The 14,565-nt window shown below is 37.7% G+C and overlaps 1 protein-coding gene across 1 annotated transcript in view; it reads right to left on the bottom strand.

The window, feature by feature from the left end:
- Positions 1 to 1,104: 1,104 nt before the first annotated feature.
- Positions 1,105 to 14,565, bottom strand: part of ENPP1 (ectonucleotide pyrophosphatase/phosphodiesterase 1) — a 54,889-nt gene continuing 41,428 nt past the window's right edge. Inside the window, exons 17-25 of the mRNA XM_007430518.3 lie at positions 14,435 to 14,522; positions 13,720 to 13,895; positions 11,636 to 11,681; positions 11,377 to 11,531; positions 9,857 to 9,992; positions 7,439 to 7,519; positions 6,483 to 6,615; positions 4,992 to 5,148; positions 1,105 to 2,899 (exon numbers count right to left, since the gene is read on the bottom strand). Coding sequence (XP_007430580.2) covers positions 2,732 to 2,899; positions 4,992 to 5,148; positions 6,483 to 6,615; positions 7,439 to 7,519; positions 9,857 to 9,992; positions 11,377 to 11,531; positions 11,636 to 11,681; positions 13,720 to 13,895; positions 14,435 to 14,522 — 1,140 coding nt within the window. The 3' untranslated portion in view covers positions 1,105 to 2,731. The remainder of the gene's footprint in view (positions 2,900 to 4,991; positions 5,149 to 6,482; positions 6,616 to 7,438; positions 7,520 to 9,856; positions 9,993 to 11,376; positions 11,532 to 11,635; positions 11,682 to 13,719; positions 13,896 to 14,434; positions 14,523 to 14,565) is intronic.

Below are 14,565 nucleotides of genomic sequence, written 5' to 3'. Positions count from 1 at the left end.
TTTGTCTGGTGTTAATCATTGCTTGTCTGGGTGTTGGCTGCTGGAGGGGATGTGCTCTGGTCTTTTTTTTTGTTTCCTTCTTAGCTTTTTATTGTCTCTTTTGAATGGTGCATAAATATGGTTTATTTCATTGTGTTTGTTGATGGCTGATCTGTCTAAATGCCAAGCTTCCAGGAATTCCCTAGCATTTTTGGATTTGGCTTGGTCTACGACACTCACAGTTTCCCAGCTGAAACTATGGTTGTCTGTCCATGTGTTGTGAGATTAAGGAGTTTTCATTGTGTGTTCTGACTGCTAGTTGGTGCTCATGGATGCGTTCTGCTAGTCTTCTGCCTGTCTGTCTTACATAGTGTTTGTTACAGTCCTTACACTGTATGTTGTAGGTGGCTCCCATTTTTTCTTCTTGGGCTACTGAGTCTTTTGCTTTACTTAAGAACTTTTGGAGGGCTTTAGTTGGTGTGTGTGCTATGGTGATGCTTGTGGTTCTAATAGTCTGTTGGTTGTTTCTGAGAAGTTTTTGGTATATGGTGGTGTTATCCTTTTCATAGTTTGTGTTGGTTGTACTGTAGTGGGTTGAGTGGTCAGGCACCAACCTTGGTAGGGCAAGTTACTGTATATAAACAGGGAGCAAACCCCACACTCACTAGCACTGATGATGTTACCTAGTTGGGTAATTAAATGTCTGCAAGCAAACAGCCAAGCTCAGAGAGCACCAAGGGCTACATACACACACGCACACATGCACACACACACACACACACACACACACACAAATCCTTTATGAAAATTGTATCTGCTACTTCAATACAGACAGTTGCTTTGGAAAGATTGTCAGGGCTCAAAGTTCAACAAAGGAAAATCTATCTGAAAAGATTCCCCAGGAATAATCTTCCTTCATGGCATATTTAAAGGTGGGAGCTGTTTATATTGCAAATATGTGTTCCTTAAGTAATCTTAATCCCCCACCCCCCTTGAAATAGGCATGAGACTATTGTTACTTTCCAGAAATGTTTTTCTGGCCTTCTACTGTTTTCAGTAACAAGGTATTTTATTTTCTGATAAATAGATCAGTCTTTATTCAATCCAGAATAAGGAGATGGTCAGTATAAATATAGAAGTGTTTATTACGTTTGGTTCATATTGATACAATATAGTTCCAGGAATCCTGCTGCAGTACAAACACCATGGAGACATTATCTCCCACATGAACTTAGCGAAACCAGTCCTCTGTCTGCCACCATGGTCCTTGTGTTGTATGGGAATGGCTTACGGAGGGAGCTTACCTGTTTTACAGCCCCCCTGTGATTTAGTGTTGTTTATTAAGGTGTATTTTATACTCAGAAATGTTTTTTTAAGTACTGTAAGTTAATGAGGGGTAGAAGTGGAAAGAGAAATTAAGCTTCAGTGGATAAAGTACTGTGTATGTATAGTTTTCATTCTCAATAACTGTTTTTCAATTTTTGTTTTAATATGTTGTTTATCATCTAGATTTGCATAGATAATTGAGGGAGCTTATAAATTGGGTAAATGAGCTTTATTCTATGGGACCCTCATTGTTATAATTTATTCTGCGCTCCAATATGTCCAACTAGGAGTATCTGCTAGCGGCCCCCCACTTCTGCAAAGGGAGTGGCAGAAGCATTGTGTTTCAGTTGTGGTGCCTGCACTTGGGAATTTGATCTGTCCCTACATTGTTGGCTTTCCATAAACTATTAAAAATGGAGCTTTTTAAGAAAACCTTAGATATGTGAGCAAACATTATCTATTATACCACTGTTTGTGTTAGGTTTCTTTTATTATACTATTCTGTTTTATTGTACAGTGTATATTTTATATTTATGTATCGGTGGAGGTTGTAAAATGCCAAGAGTCTCTCAGACTGCGATGAGATTAATCCAATCAGTCAATCAATCATGCATTCACTTAGCATTCAGCCACAGAACAGATATAAACACTGAAGATTCACAAATCTAGGACATGCCTGTTCAGATGTATGAGTGGCTAATCAGGTACAGTATCTGGGGATACGGTGGCAGTATCAAGAACATGACATGAACTTTATGGAAGTATTAAAGGCAAAAATTATGCAACTATATCTTATGTTTTCAGGAATAGCTGAACATGCAGTCCACGATATATTAGAGCTGTAATTCTATAGACACTTAGCTGAAAGTAAATCCCATTTATCTTAAAGGGGGTTCTGAAATGATATGCATAGGTGCGTGTGATATTCCAGAAATAATCAAGAATATCCATTAAATGATATTCCATTTATTAAACAGAGCAAAAAATAGTTCAGAAAATGACCAGTTTTGAAAAAAGTTCATGTATTACTTATCATTTTTGAAATATACATGCCAGGTGGGTTCACTTTTAGTTAATCCACTCTTGCCTCTGTATAAAAAGAAAATCAGGCAGAATAAAGTAACTCCTGGAAACTTTTATGCTGTTGTAATCATTGTTGAATTGTTGGTTTTTATCCCACATGCTTATCTGTTGTGTTGATGTTCCAGATTGGCTTTAATAACACTATATAAAACACTTCTATCCCGTTGAAGAGAATAATAACGCTGATACAGGTGGCCCATTAAATGTCCCTGAGATACAAAATGTGGGACAGGTTCTTTCTGGGTCCCACTTTGTTCCAGTATCTTCTGAAAATCTTCCAGCATGTCTATGAAGCTGTGATACAGTTTCTCTTTTTCAATACAGAAACCCAACAAAATTAAAATCAGGCTTTGTCAAAACTTGGCAAATAGGTTTTCAACTGTAAAATATCAGCCACAGACTGCTTTCCTTCATGATAAAAGCTGAGTCCTGTAAGAAGTTCTACATCTCTAACTCGGGCAACATGAAGTCTCATTCTCTCTTCAACCCACAAGGATTCAGGCTTGCCAACCTATTGGAAGAAAAAAAACAAGAAGAATGCTAATATTCTGACATGTCACAATACACAAACTCAGCATCCTATATAGTTCATGTTATAGATGTTTTGAGATGTTTAAAAATTCAGTACTAAATTGCTAAATTGCTCTGAAGATGATCTGAGGATATTCTGCAGAGCAAGAAGGGATGGTGTTGGAAATGTGAATCCATAGCCCTTACTTTCAACACCTTATAACCTATTGACCATAAGGGGGCAGTAGAGTATAACAGAGACTCAAGAGCTGATTCTCTGTCTTTTCCTTGTCTATCCTGCCTTTTTTTATATATACAGTAGATCATTGATCTCGGGTCACTTCCTTCTTCTGCCTGTGTTCCCAACAATGCAAAGAGAACATGCTCTTTGACTCTCCTCCTAGTAGAATGTGGCTAGCTAGATGCTAGAATTTGCCTATTCCTATAATATATTTCCTATAAATAAATCTCTTTTCTGTTACAATTATAAAGCCTGCTTTACTAATCACTGCTCATGTCATATTCCCACTCTCAGGAAATGCTCAAATGCACACAGAGAACACTTCAGCCTCCAACAAAGGATTTGATCTTCTCACCGAAGCAACATGACTACTTTTTATAAATGTACCAAACATACAGTCCAAATACAACATCCAATTTAACATTCTTTTCCATTATGGTGTGAACTGAACAGCCATAGAATTATAAAGTTGAAAGAGGCCTTTTAATTCATTGAGTCCAATCCTTCAATCCAATGTGGGTGGGAGTCCAAATCAAAGCAGCTAGAACAAATGGATATCCCTCCATTGTTTGAAAACAGCCAGTGAAAAGGAGATCACCACCTTCCTTGGTAATTACTTCCACTGTTAAATGGTTAATGCTATTTGGAAACATTTCCAGACATTCAGCTAGAAACTGCCTTCCTTTGACTTAAAGCAATTATTCAGTGTCCTGCATTCTGTGACAACAGAAGGCAGATATGGATCTTCTGTGTGACATATCCTTAGATGCTTTAAAACTGTTATTATATTCTATCATCATCACCCAATCTTTCTTCTCAGGAATAAACATGGCCATTTCTCTTAGTCTCTCCTCTTCCTTCTTAAGAGCCATGTCACATCGCTGATTCATATTCAGTTTGTGATCAGTTATAATTCCAATATCCTTTTCAAATATATACCTATTTAATTAGTGAATAATAAAATCAATTAAGAGAGCCAGTTTGGTGTAGTTGTTAAGGTAGCAGGCTAGAAACCGGGAGACCATGAGTTCCAGTCCCGCCTGAGGCACAAAACCAGCTGGGTGACCTTGGGCCAGTCATTCTCTCAGCCCTAGAAAGGAGTGAATGGCAAACCACTTCCAAAAATCTTGCCAAGAAAACTTCAGGGACTTGTCCAGGCAGTTGCCAGGAGTCAAGACTGACTCAAAGAGAACTACTCCCCGCCCCCCACCCCAAAAATTTGCATTGTAGACCAGGATTTGAATTATTTTCCCCCTGTGTTTCTTTTAAATTTCATTTTGTTATTTTCAGCCCACTTCTCTAGCCAAGATCTCTCTAGCCAAGATTTTGAATATTCTTTCTCTTTTCTAGTGTATTAACTATCCACCCCAATTATTAATTTCAAATTGATATATAATTACTTTACCCCTATTTCCATGATCATTACCAGCAGCCTGAGTATCAAGCTTCAGAAAGACCATGACATAAATCTCCATATGAGATCCATTAGAAAAACAATGATTAACTAAAGGCAAAAAATAATCCTGGTAGAGACATCACAACACTGGTTGAAGACAGTGAATATTCAGTGAATATACTGAATACCTGTGAGGCCCCTATGACATAAGTGCTCACATCAGCCACAATTAGGGCTATGTTAATGTTATGCCAGTGTTTATACAGGCCTAGAAATGAGGTTTGTGTGTTAAGTTATGCAGAGCATCCTTCCCATTTCAAAGATTTTTTCATGTATTTCTCATACTTTCAAGCGTATGTACACACCTATTATGAAAACTAGAAACTTGTACTTCAAAGAAAATGAGCCTTCCCCCCGCCCATTTTTATGTTTTATATATTAAAAAGTAATACTCACTATGCAACTTTCACTGTTATCTTCTCTGTGAGGTATAATGTAAGATATAACATCAAGGGATCCTTCACATTGCAAAGGTGTCTGAGAAACATTTTTACAACTTGTCAAAGTAATGAAGTAGTGAGTTGGAATCAGGACCGCTAAATTAGTTGAGTGTCTGGAATTTAATTTTAAAAGAAAAAAACAACATTTTGTTGTTAGTTAAACTGAGCATTCCCCAGGTGCATGGACAAAGAAATATATAAGCTATTTGGTTAAACCAAAACTATAGCATTAAGTGATCTACTATTCCAGTAGATGTAATCCACCAGAATGTGTCAAAGATAGACTAAATATAAACAATTATACTTGAACCTCAGATGAAGTAATGTATGGGATGCAGCCCCTTAAGGGGAGCAGATCTCACTTGTTAAACCAACTCCACGAGCTATTAGTTTGTTTCCAGGCACATTGAAAGAACTGCTTATAAAACTTTAAGCCATATGTAATGGGGCCAGACTATTTGTATGATAATATTCTTCCTTTAAGTCACTCTGGGCTTCATAATCTCCAAGAGAATTTCTTTTCTCAAATCACACTGTTGAAGTTACATTTGATAGAAATAGAAATCATGGCCTGCTCCAGTACTGTTCCAACCTGTAGCTGTGATTTTAATGATGTGTGAATTATGTTTTTAAAATGTACTTTAAATTTATTTCCTTTTTTCAACCTTATAATTATTATTAGAATGGGGATGGAGATTCTTTATGGAAAACTGGAGTATGCATTTAATACAGCAATAAATAAGAGACATCCACATGATCTGAGTCATTCATCAAAATAATGAAAGCAGCATTGCACTGTTGCAACACAAGCCCTACTAGTTTCATACTTATGTGTGATATGATGATGCACGTGCAAAAGGGATGGAGCTTGAGGTGTGATGACAGGACATCGATTTCATCATTTGTCTCTCCTTTGACATCCATCTCCCCTCCCCTGCACAGAAGCCTCTGAGAATGAGCTACTCACAACACTGTTAGAATGTTAATGTATTTTTATATTCCTTGATACCTATTGCAAGAAATTCAATTTTTGCAAACATCACATGAATCAACTTGAACCACGCCCTTAGATTAATGTGAGTACTGAAACAGTTTCACCCACTCGATTCTAAATACCATAACAAAATATCGTCAACACTGCGGATTTTGAAATAAAAAATTATGTATTAAAAGACTTATCTGAATGTACATTTTTATGCATTTTTTTTTAAAAAGCCATAGTTTGCACAGGTTAAAGTTCGATATAGTGCATTGATACATATGGAAGAAGCCAGAAAGGGACTGATTGGCTCATTCTAAATTGTTAGTTGTCTTACTTCTTCAGGACATAAATTCTGTTAAGTCACGAAAATAAGTTTTAACTGAGGCTTATTCCCATAAATTAAATTAAAGCAGCAATTTTAACACACATTCACACACACAAAAGCTAAAACTGATATCCGCTTACCTTCTTATTTCCTCTGGTGTATCATACACGCCATTGTAGTCATAATCAAATATAGGACCTGCGATCACATTTACACCATTTCTGGCTGCAGCATATGATGGCAGTCGGACAGCGTTAAAATATTCCCAAATCACTGGAAACACAAGGGAGAATATCACTAAGAAAACGCCATGACCTTAAAAGAACCAAGGCCATCAGTGACATTGCTGGTTGAGGTTCTGTTTTTTTGCTCTAGGACCACAGACTGCCTTTGTTTTACTTATTTATCAAACCAGTGTGAATTTCATAACTATTCATGAGTATGTTGGAGCTACACAGAGAGCCATCATGGTTTTACATAAAGCATTCTGCAGTGAGATGGGCGATGGCAAATTTGAAATATAAATAAATAAAGACTGTCTTGGTTAGCTGGGGAATTGCCCACACATCTTAAAGTTGCTGAGGTTGAGAAAAACTGTTCTAGATAAAGATGATTGTAGAGACTAGTTCTCTTCTCTGTTTCTCAAATTAAAATAATAGATCAAAGATAAAGTTAGATGTGGCAGGGAGCCCAGGCAACCAGGGAAGTAGTATTGTACCCATCTCTGGATTAGAGAACTGAAACAATTCTTTTAGCCTTCCAATTTAGCATTGTCTTGCTTGCATGAACAGGGGAGTGCAGAAGCTATGTAAAGGAACAAAAGATCCATTTCTGTTTTGGCTTTTTAAGCCATGGTACGCTCATTTGAAATAGACTGCAGATTTTCAGAATCAAGAATGCAGGCATTCAGGAAGCTGTTATGTATGATTCCTGTGATACAGAGGCTGAGGATTTATAGCACAGTGTAGCAGAGGCACCATTGCATATTACTATTACTGCAGACACAACCATTTATAAGAGCATAGCTTTAGATAATTACATTTTATTAGCTTTCATTTTTCTCTTAAAAAAAAACAAACCCATAATTAGCCTTTACCTTGAAAAGCAGAATACATAGGTGCTATGTTGCTTGAGAGAAGTCCTTCATAATAATTTTTTGTATCATCTTTAATTAGATCTAGAAACATATATAAATAAATGTTTACTATAAAACTGATGTACATCAAGTATATCAAATGACTGGAAAACCTTTTTAGCTTTTGAAATAAATATGTGGTTCTAAACATTTAAGTCCAAATATAATGTTCAAGACCCAAACAGGTTTGCTTTTTTGTTTATTTATATATTTCTTTTAATGTACAGGCCACCCGACATCTAAACAACCCTGGATGGCTTACAACTAAAAAACCAACATATAACAGATACAATTGACTGGAAGAGCAAAATACCAAAGCCAAACAGAACAGTTCAACCAGAATAAAACAAAACAAACCATACCAAAAGTGGTTCCACAATCACCCTGCCCTCAAAGCCTGGGAAAAGGCCTTTTGCATACTGAACAAAGCTCTGGACTTGTGAGTCTCAACCAACAATTTTCCCTTTAAAACTGACCGGACTGTCAAAAGGAGCTTCTTATTGTCAAGAATGCATCTATACCTATACAGTGGAACCTCGGTTTACGAACTTAATTCGTTCCGTGACTCTGGTCGCACCCCAAATTGGTTGCAACCCGAAGCAAATTTCCCCATAAGGTTCAATGTAATTACCGTTAATCCGTTCTGACGTGGAGGACAGGGAGGCGGCTATTGCTTGGAGGGAGAGTCCCCTTCCCTACGACCACGTGTCAGGGTCAGAAAATGGCTGCGGACCACATGTCAGGGGCGGAAAATGGCTGTAGACCACGTGTCAGGGGCGAAAAATGGCCACAGACCATGTGTCAGGGGTGGAAAAATGGCCGCGGACTGTGTCACGGGAGGGAAAATGGCCGCGTATCCTGTTCGTACCCCGAGGCGGAGTTCGCAAACCGAGGTAAATTTTTGCGGCCGGAGCTGGTCGTAACCCGAAAAGTTTGTTAACAGAGGCGTTCGTAACCCGAGGTACCACTGTACCTATATCTAAATCTATATCTATCTATTGAATCTAGATTCAATTTAAGAACACTTTAGGCTATGCCAGGACTGTCCCCAGCAAACTGCAATCATACCAAATGATACGTACATGGTGATGGCATCATGCTGCCCTTAGATTCTTGCATCCTTGATGTCTGATACAAGTACAAAAGTTATGGCATTTGCATGATGACATCACACATGTGTCATCATTTGCCCCTCCTGCTGATACAGATGGGCTATGAACATCCATCAACTTGCAACTGATGTAGACTTGCCTAGGATTACATTGTTAGACATTTTTAAGTCAGCACACCATTCTATTACAATTTTCTCCAAACTGCATTCCCAAGATGGGTTGAACTACATCTCCCAGAATGACCAGCTAACTTGGCTATTGACCTGCTGACTGGGCAATCTGTCTTGTAGTTCCAACACAGTTAAAGGACACCAGATTGAGTGTAGCACTGCATTCACCAAACAGCCCATTCCAAAATTTCCCAGGAATGTTGACAAACACACTAAACTTTCAAAGGAGCAAAAGGCAATCCCTACTTAAATGTCAAAGTCATCTTCAAACAAGAGGATGCCACCTAATCTGGGGTTTGTGTTTATGAAAAGGAAACATCCAATTCATAAATTACTTATAGAATACAGAAAAAAAATCAAAATTTGCATATCAAAATAAATGTACATGCTAAGATGACTGGGTTTCCTAAAGCAAATATGAAACAGCTCAGAATTAATTTTTTCCACACTAAGCCTTTCTGAATTAGTGATTTCTAATGTCATCTACCTATACTCATTCTGTGAGAAATCAAACATTTTAATGTTTATGTTCCACTCACAGTTGACATCCTATGTATTTATTTTAACATTAAAATGCCGGTTCTTTTATAGTTAAATTTAAAAGATAAAGGGTCTGTAGATAGTACCTTCTAACTGCCAATCATAATTTTACAACTTTTTTTACTTAATATTTTGTGTAAATATCAATTATGGATTTTCTAGGTTGGCTTTGGTTTACCTCCAATATTTAATCCTTATGTATAAAAGAAGCCTGCCCACACATTTTACAAATATGTACAACTTTTGCATCATGGCAAAAACATTTTGCTATGTTTATTTTGGCTATTAATTGATCTCTGCCTTGGCTGATCTCAAATAAGCTAACCAGGGTTGGACCTGGTTATTATTTGAATGGGAATTTCGCATGAAATCCCAAGGCTATAAACTAAATTAGCAACTAAAACAAAATTCAGAAGAAGGCAACAGCCAACTATTTCCATATTGTTGCCAAGAAAAAAAAAATGGGTGTGTCTGTAGTACCAGGAGTCAAGCTCCATTCAGGAGAAATTTTATTTATATATCACTCTGCTTTAAAAAAAGAGAGGAAATTGAATTACTTGGAGGGAAAAGAAATCCATAGTTAAGCTGAGGGTGATTTTTGTAAAATGAACAAGTCTGACTGCTGTTTAAAGGAATACGATGGTCCGTGCGGAAGCAGCTTGAGGTAACATCTGCAGAGGCATTCCAGCTGTCCTAATTAACAAAACAAAAATATCAGTGGTTGTGTATATGTATTGTATAAAAGATAAATCTCTCCCTATTCTTTTTAATAACATACAATAATTTAATTATATTATGAAAGTGTGTGTGTGTGTTTTAAATTCTATTAAGTTTATATATATCTCAAGCTAGGTTTGAGTGGTTGAGAAGAGGACTTCTGAAGACCTCTCTATTCACAAGCTTTATCATTTTACAAATCCACTATATTTTCCCATACCGAGGGGATACCAATGTAGCCCTAGTTTTGGACTGTGTCACTTCCAAGCTTCAGACATTGGTTCCCCCCCCCACCCCAGTTCATACTATGCTCTCATTATCAGGCAGAGCTTATGTAAGACAGTTGGCCTTCAGGAGCTGTGAAATCCAAATGCTCAAACTGGTGTGTGTATTGGCCTTTATTTAGCAAAAGACCGGGGTAGCAATATGTATGGTTTTAGGAGGCAACAGGACATGCCGATTGCATGAACTTCAACAAATTCTACTTCTAACCTATTCAGAGACTCTGTATTTGTGCACATGTTGGTGTAAGCTATGCAGCTATCTGGATTCAAAGGACTAAATGCACTTCAGAGCTCATACAAGGGTTCAGACAGCACTAGTCAGGAAGACCTTAAACCAAATGTGCCTTTTGCCAAGATTACACATCTTTTCCTAAAAGACCAGGAAAAGATGCAGCTGCTTTTAAAGCGTTCCCGAGAAGTGCAACATGTGTAGTCACACATCCTTCCAATGACATTCTGTCCTTCAAGTCTGGATCCCTGCACAGCATGCCTGCGTTCCCACATTGAGAAATTATGTAAAGGGGTAGGGATTCAGTCCTTCTGAATAAGGGACACAATACACAATAACTCTCCAAAACTTTGTGTAAGGAGAGAAGCTAGCAAAGGAAAGATCAAGATCAACAATGGGCCTGATTTGGCTGGAAGATGATGCAAGTTTAGAAAAAAAATCCCCCAGTGCATCCCTAAGGAAGAGGCAGTTGGGCTGCAGCCTGGAATGTGCTCCATCCTCCCTTCCAGTCACACAACCCAGAGAGAAGAATATACTGTATAGTCACCTTGTGATTCTGCTACACAAATACATGCAAACCTATGATCTCAGCTGGTAAAGAGTTCAGAAAAAAAAATCCAGTAGCAAAGCTCCATGTGCTTTCTCTTATTTTACCTCAACCACTGCTGAAAACGTTATTGTTATTTAAAAATAATAATAATAAATTATTTAAAAATGATTTATCTCCTTAGTCTTTGTTCCCAACTTAAACAAAGTCCATCTCTGGCTTGCCACCCTTGTTTTTCCTGCCACTTACTGCTGTATGTCTTTTTCCTTCAAATGAAAACTGAATTACCAGCACACTTACGGGCTTGTTAACAGAATAGCTACTCCACAGGGGCATCTTGATGATCTGGCTAAATCCGCTGACATAATGATGGTTGTGAAGAAGGCAAAACTTCTGCTTCTTTTGGAGTACACGGGGCCTCCCAAATGGCAAGCTGGATTTTTCTATCTTCTTTACTACAGAAGGCAAAAGGACACTAGGTCTGCTACTGTATCATAATTTCCCAGTCAAGGCTTTCTGCTTAATTTACCCATTTCCCGAGAGCAGTAACAATACTTACTTTCTGAAGTAGTGAGATCTACCTGTGGTTGAATTGGTGGTAAGCCCTATATGTAAGGGAAACCAGAAGATGAGGTCATTTTTATGCAGCATCAGACAGAAGAAACACTTAAAAAGTTACGGGGAAAAAAAATCAGGAACATCTACAGTAACTGCAATGTTGCCAAAATGATGATATGTAGGAGGCAGTATCATCACATGAATGCCACCCTTATGCAATTATATCAGCCACAACATTTCCCTGATGACATTGTCACACATGTTTTGTCATTTGTTCTCCTTGCTACTCCCCACCTCCTGGACACCCATGCATGATTTTTATCTCTTTTGCTTTCAAATTTGAATATATATTAATGTAACTAAAATCTTCCTTAAAAATATGAAAATATGTGCACAGTAGAAGTCCCATTTATAACTCTATTCAAAATCTCTAGAATCAAAGTCAAGTTATAATGAGGCTTTGTTGATACATAGAATTATTTTCACATTTAATACTTGAGAGAGATGACCCCCTCCTCTTCGTCCCATTTTGCTGGAAATCAACCACATTTGTTCCTCTACCAAATTAGAACTGAGTCACAAATGGTAGCTGCACTAAGAGCTGGGGCCCATAAGAAAAAGGAAGGTTTGACCCTGTCTTCATCTCACAGTCACTTTAGTGTCCCCCAGCATTCCAAGCCCAGGCATCCACAGGAAGACTAGGAGTGTCAGGATCTACGCAAACCAGATTCTTTGATTGTTTATATGCTTTAATTACTAATTATATTTTTGCTTTAATTGGTAAACATAAATCAATAGAGTAATGCTGGGAATGTTATTCTAACCGTTTGCTTGACCTGCCATAAGGGGGGGAAGGAGGAGGCCAGGTGCCGTTATCTCTCTCTTGAGCCAGACATCCAAGGCCAGGACGTGTGAGAACTGGAGGAAGGCGCGAAGAGCTGCAAGCGGGAATAGAAACCTAGAAGGGGGGGAAGTTGGGCTTAAAAAGACAAGGCTTTGCTATGTTGGGGCAGACTCAACAAACTATGATGCTGTGCGCTTCTCCTAAAATAAAGAAATCTGTAATGGAACTCTTTGGACTCCAGAGGAATTATTGAACTTTGGGATTGAGTGTGCAGACTCTGACAAGGAGAGAGCTTTCTCTTACTGTCTCTCCTTGTACTGCTCCTGTTGTTTCAAAGAGAATAGATAATCTGTTCCACATTATGTGGGTCAACGGGAATAGTATTCAGGGATAAGGCGTTAGAGTGCAGACAGAGGGAAGCTGCACTAGGATTTCTTCTTCAGCTTTGTTTTCAATCTAGCAAGAGAAGAATTTTGGAGTTCATTTCATTTCACATCAAAGTTCTTTTCTGAATTTGGCTCAGGAGCACTTTTCTGACATCTCTAGTTCTTGTATGTCAGCTCCATCCAACTCTCTTTAGCTATGATAAATACATGCAAAGCTTAGACTGGGAATAGATACATTCAAATACATGTTTCTGTATGATTTTATGGTAAACTGACATTATCAGTTGATCTGAGATTGCAGAATGAAACAAACTACAAATAAAAATACACCTATTTAATTACTGAATAATAAAATCAATTAAGAGAGCCAATTTGGTATAGTGGTTACAGAACCAGGCTAGAAACTGGGAGACCCTGAGTTCTAGTCCTGCCTTGGGCACAAAGCCAGCTGGGTGACCTTGGGCCAGTCCCTCTCTCCCAGCCCTAGGGAGAAGGCAGTGTCAAACCACTTCTGAAATTTTGGCAAGAAAACTGCAGAGACTTATTCAGGCAGTCACAAGAGAAAAGACTGATTCAAAGGTACTACACACACACACACAAGATATGATATAATATATGATATATATATGAGATAAGATTATATATATAATAAATCTGGAATGAATTATATCTAAATTTGCCCATATATACTTCCACAAAAATGGGAGATACGATTTCAATTAAAAGTCATCAGAAGTCACCTCTCTCTTCGTTATCTCTGAAGAGCAAGTGATATTGACCAAAATTATGGAGCATTGCATAAATTCAGCCAAGAGTGCAATTAACTGCTGGCTTTTTGTTCCTCTAAGTCCTTACCAAAGGATTACATGAGCAACTATGGCCATCAGCGGAGGTCCTCCGCCCCACAAAAGGGCATGAAGAAGGGCTGCTTTCTTCTTTGGGATGCCTGGGAATATAACTGGCTCTCTTTAGAAGATGGTTGAGGCTTCCATGAGTTCCATTGTTCGGGGCTGGTGTTAAATCAAGAAGATCTAAAATAGTTCAGAAACCAGTGTCAAAGACATTGAAGATATGTTTTACACTGCAGTAAACAATTCTAACAATCAACATGCTATAGACATAGATGTTTTCCTCTTATGCGTATACTAAATTTAATAGCATGTTATGCCAATTTTGACATAAAACTGTAAGTATAAATAAAGCATGCTATTTTTAAGAAAAATCCTAAGTAAAAATAGCAGTTACTAAAACATAATATAAAAATAAATAAACAGGAGGAGTTCAACATATATCCCACTGGGTCAAAACTAGAGAGACCTCCCATATGGGAAGTTTTAAAGAATCAAAACATAAGCTTTTATGGAAAAAGGAATAGAGTTTGATGGGGATCAAATTCCAGTTCTAACAGGACTGGAAACTAGCATTGACACTGACATCAGAAATAGTTTTTCAGCTTCTCAATATAATAAACATAACCAAAATAACTGGTATAATTCTAGATGAATGGTAAATATTTTCCAGAAATGTTCTGAGTTGAAGAGATAAAGGGGGGAAAGCCATTTTATCGTACCACACATTAAATTGTAGATTTCAATGTTTTCAAAGGGATCAACTTCTGTTTGAAATTTGAATCCAGGTCCAAATCCAATAAAGAGTGCCTACAACAAAAATAACAAATTGGAATATCTGGTTGGTCTTTAA

The sequence above is a fragment of the Python bivittatus genome, unplaced genomic scaffold (genome assembly GCF_059951505.1).
Source record: "Python bivittatus isolate LINGU-HERP-01145 unplaced genomic scaffold, Pbiv_v1 ctg000020_np1212, whole genome shotgun sequence".
NCBI lineage: Eukaryota > Metazoa > Chordata > Lepidosauria > Squamata > Pythonidae > Python > Python bivittatus.
The sequence above is the reverse complement of the archived record's forward strand: the minus strand, read 5'-3'. Positions and strand labels throughout refer to the sequence as shown.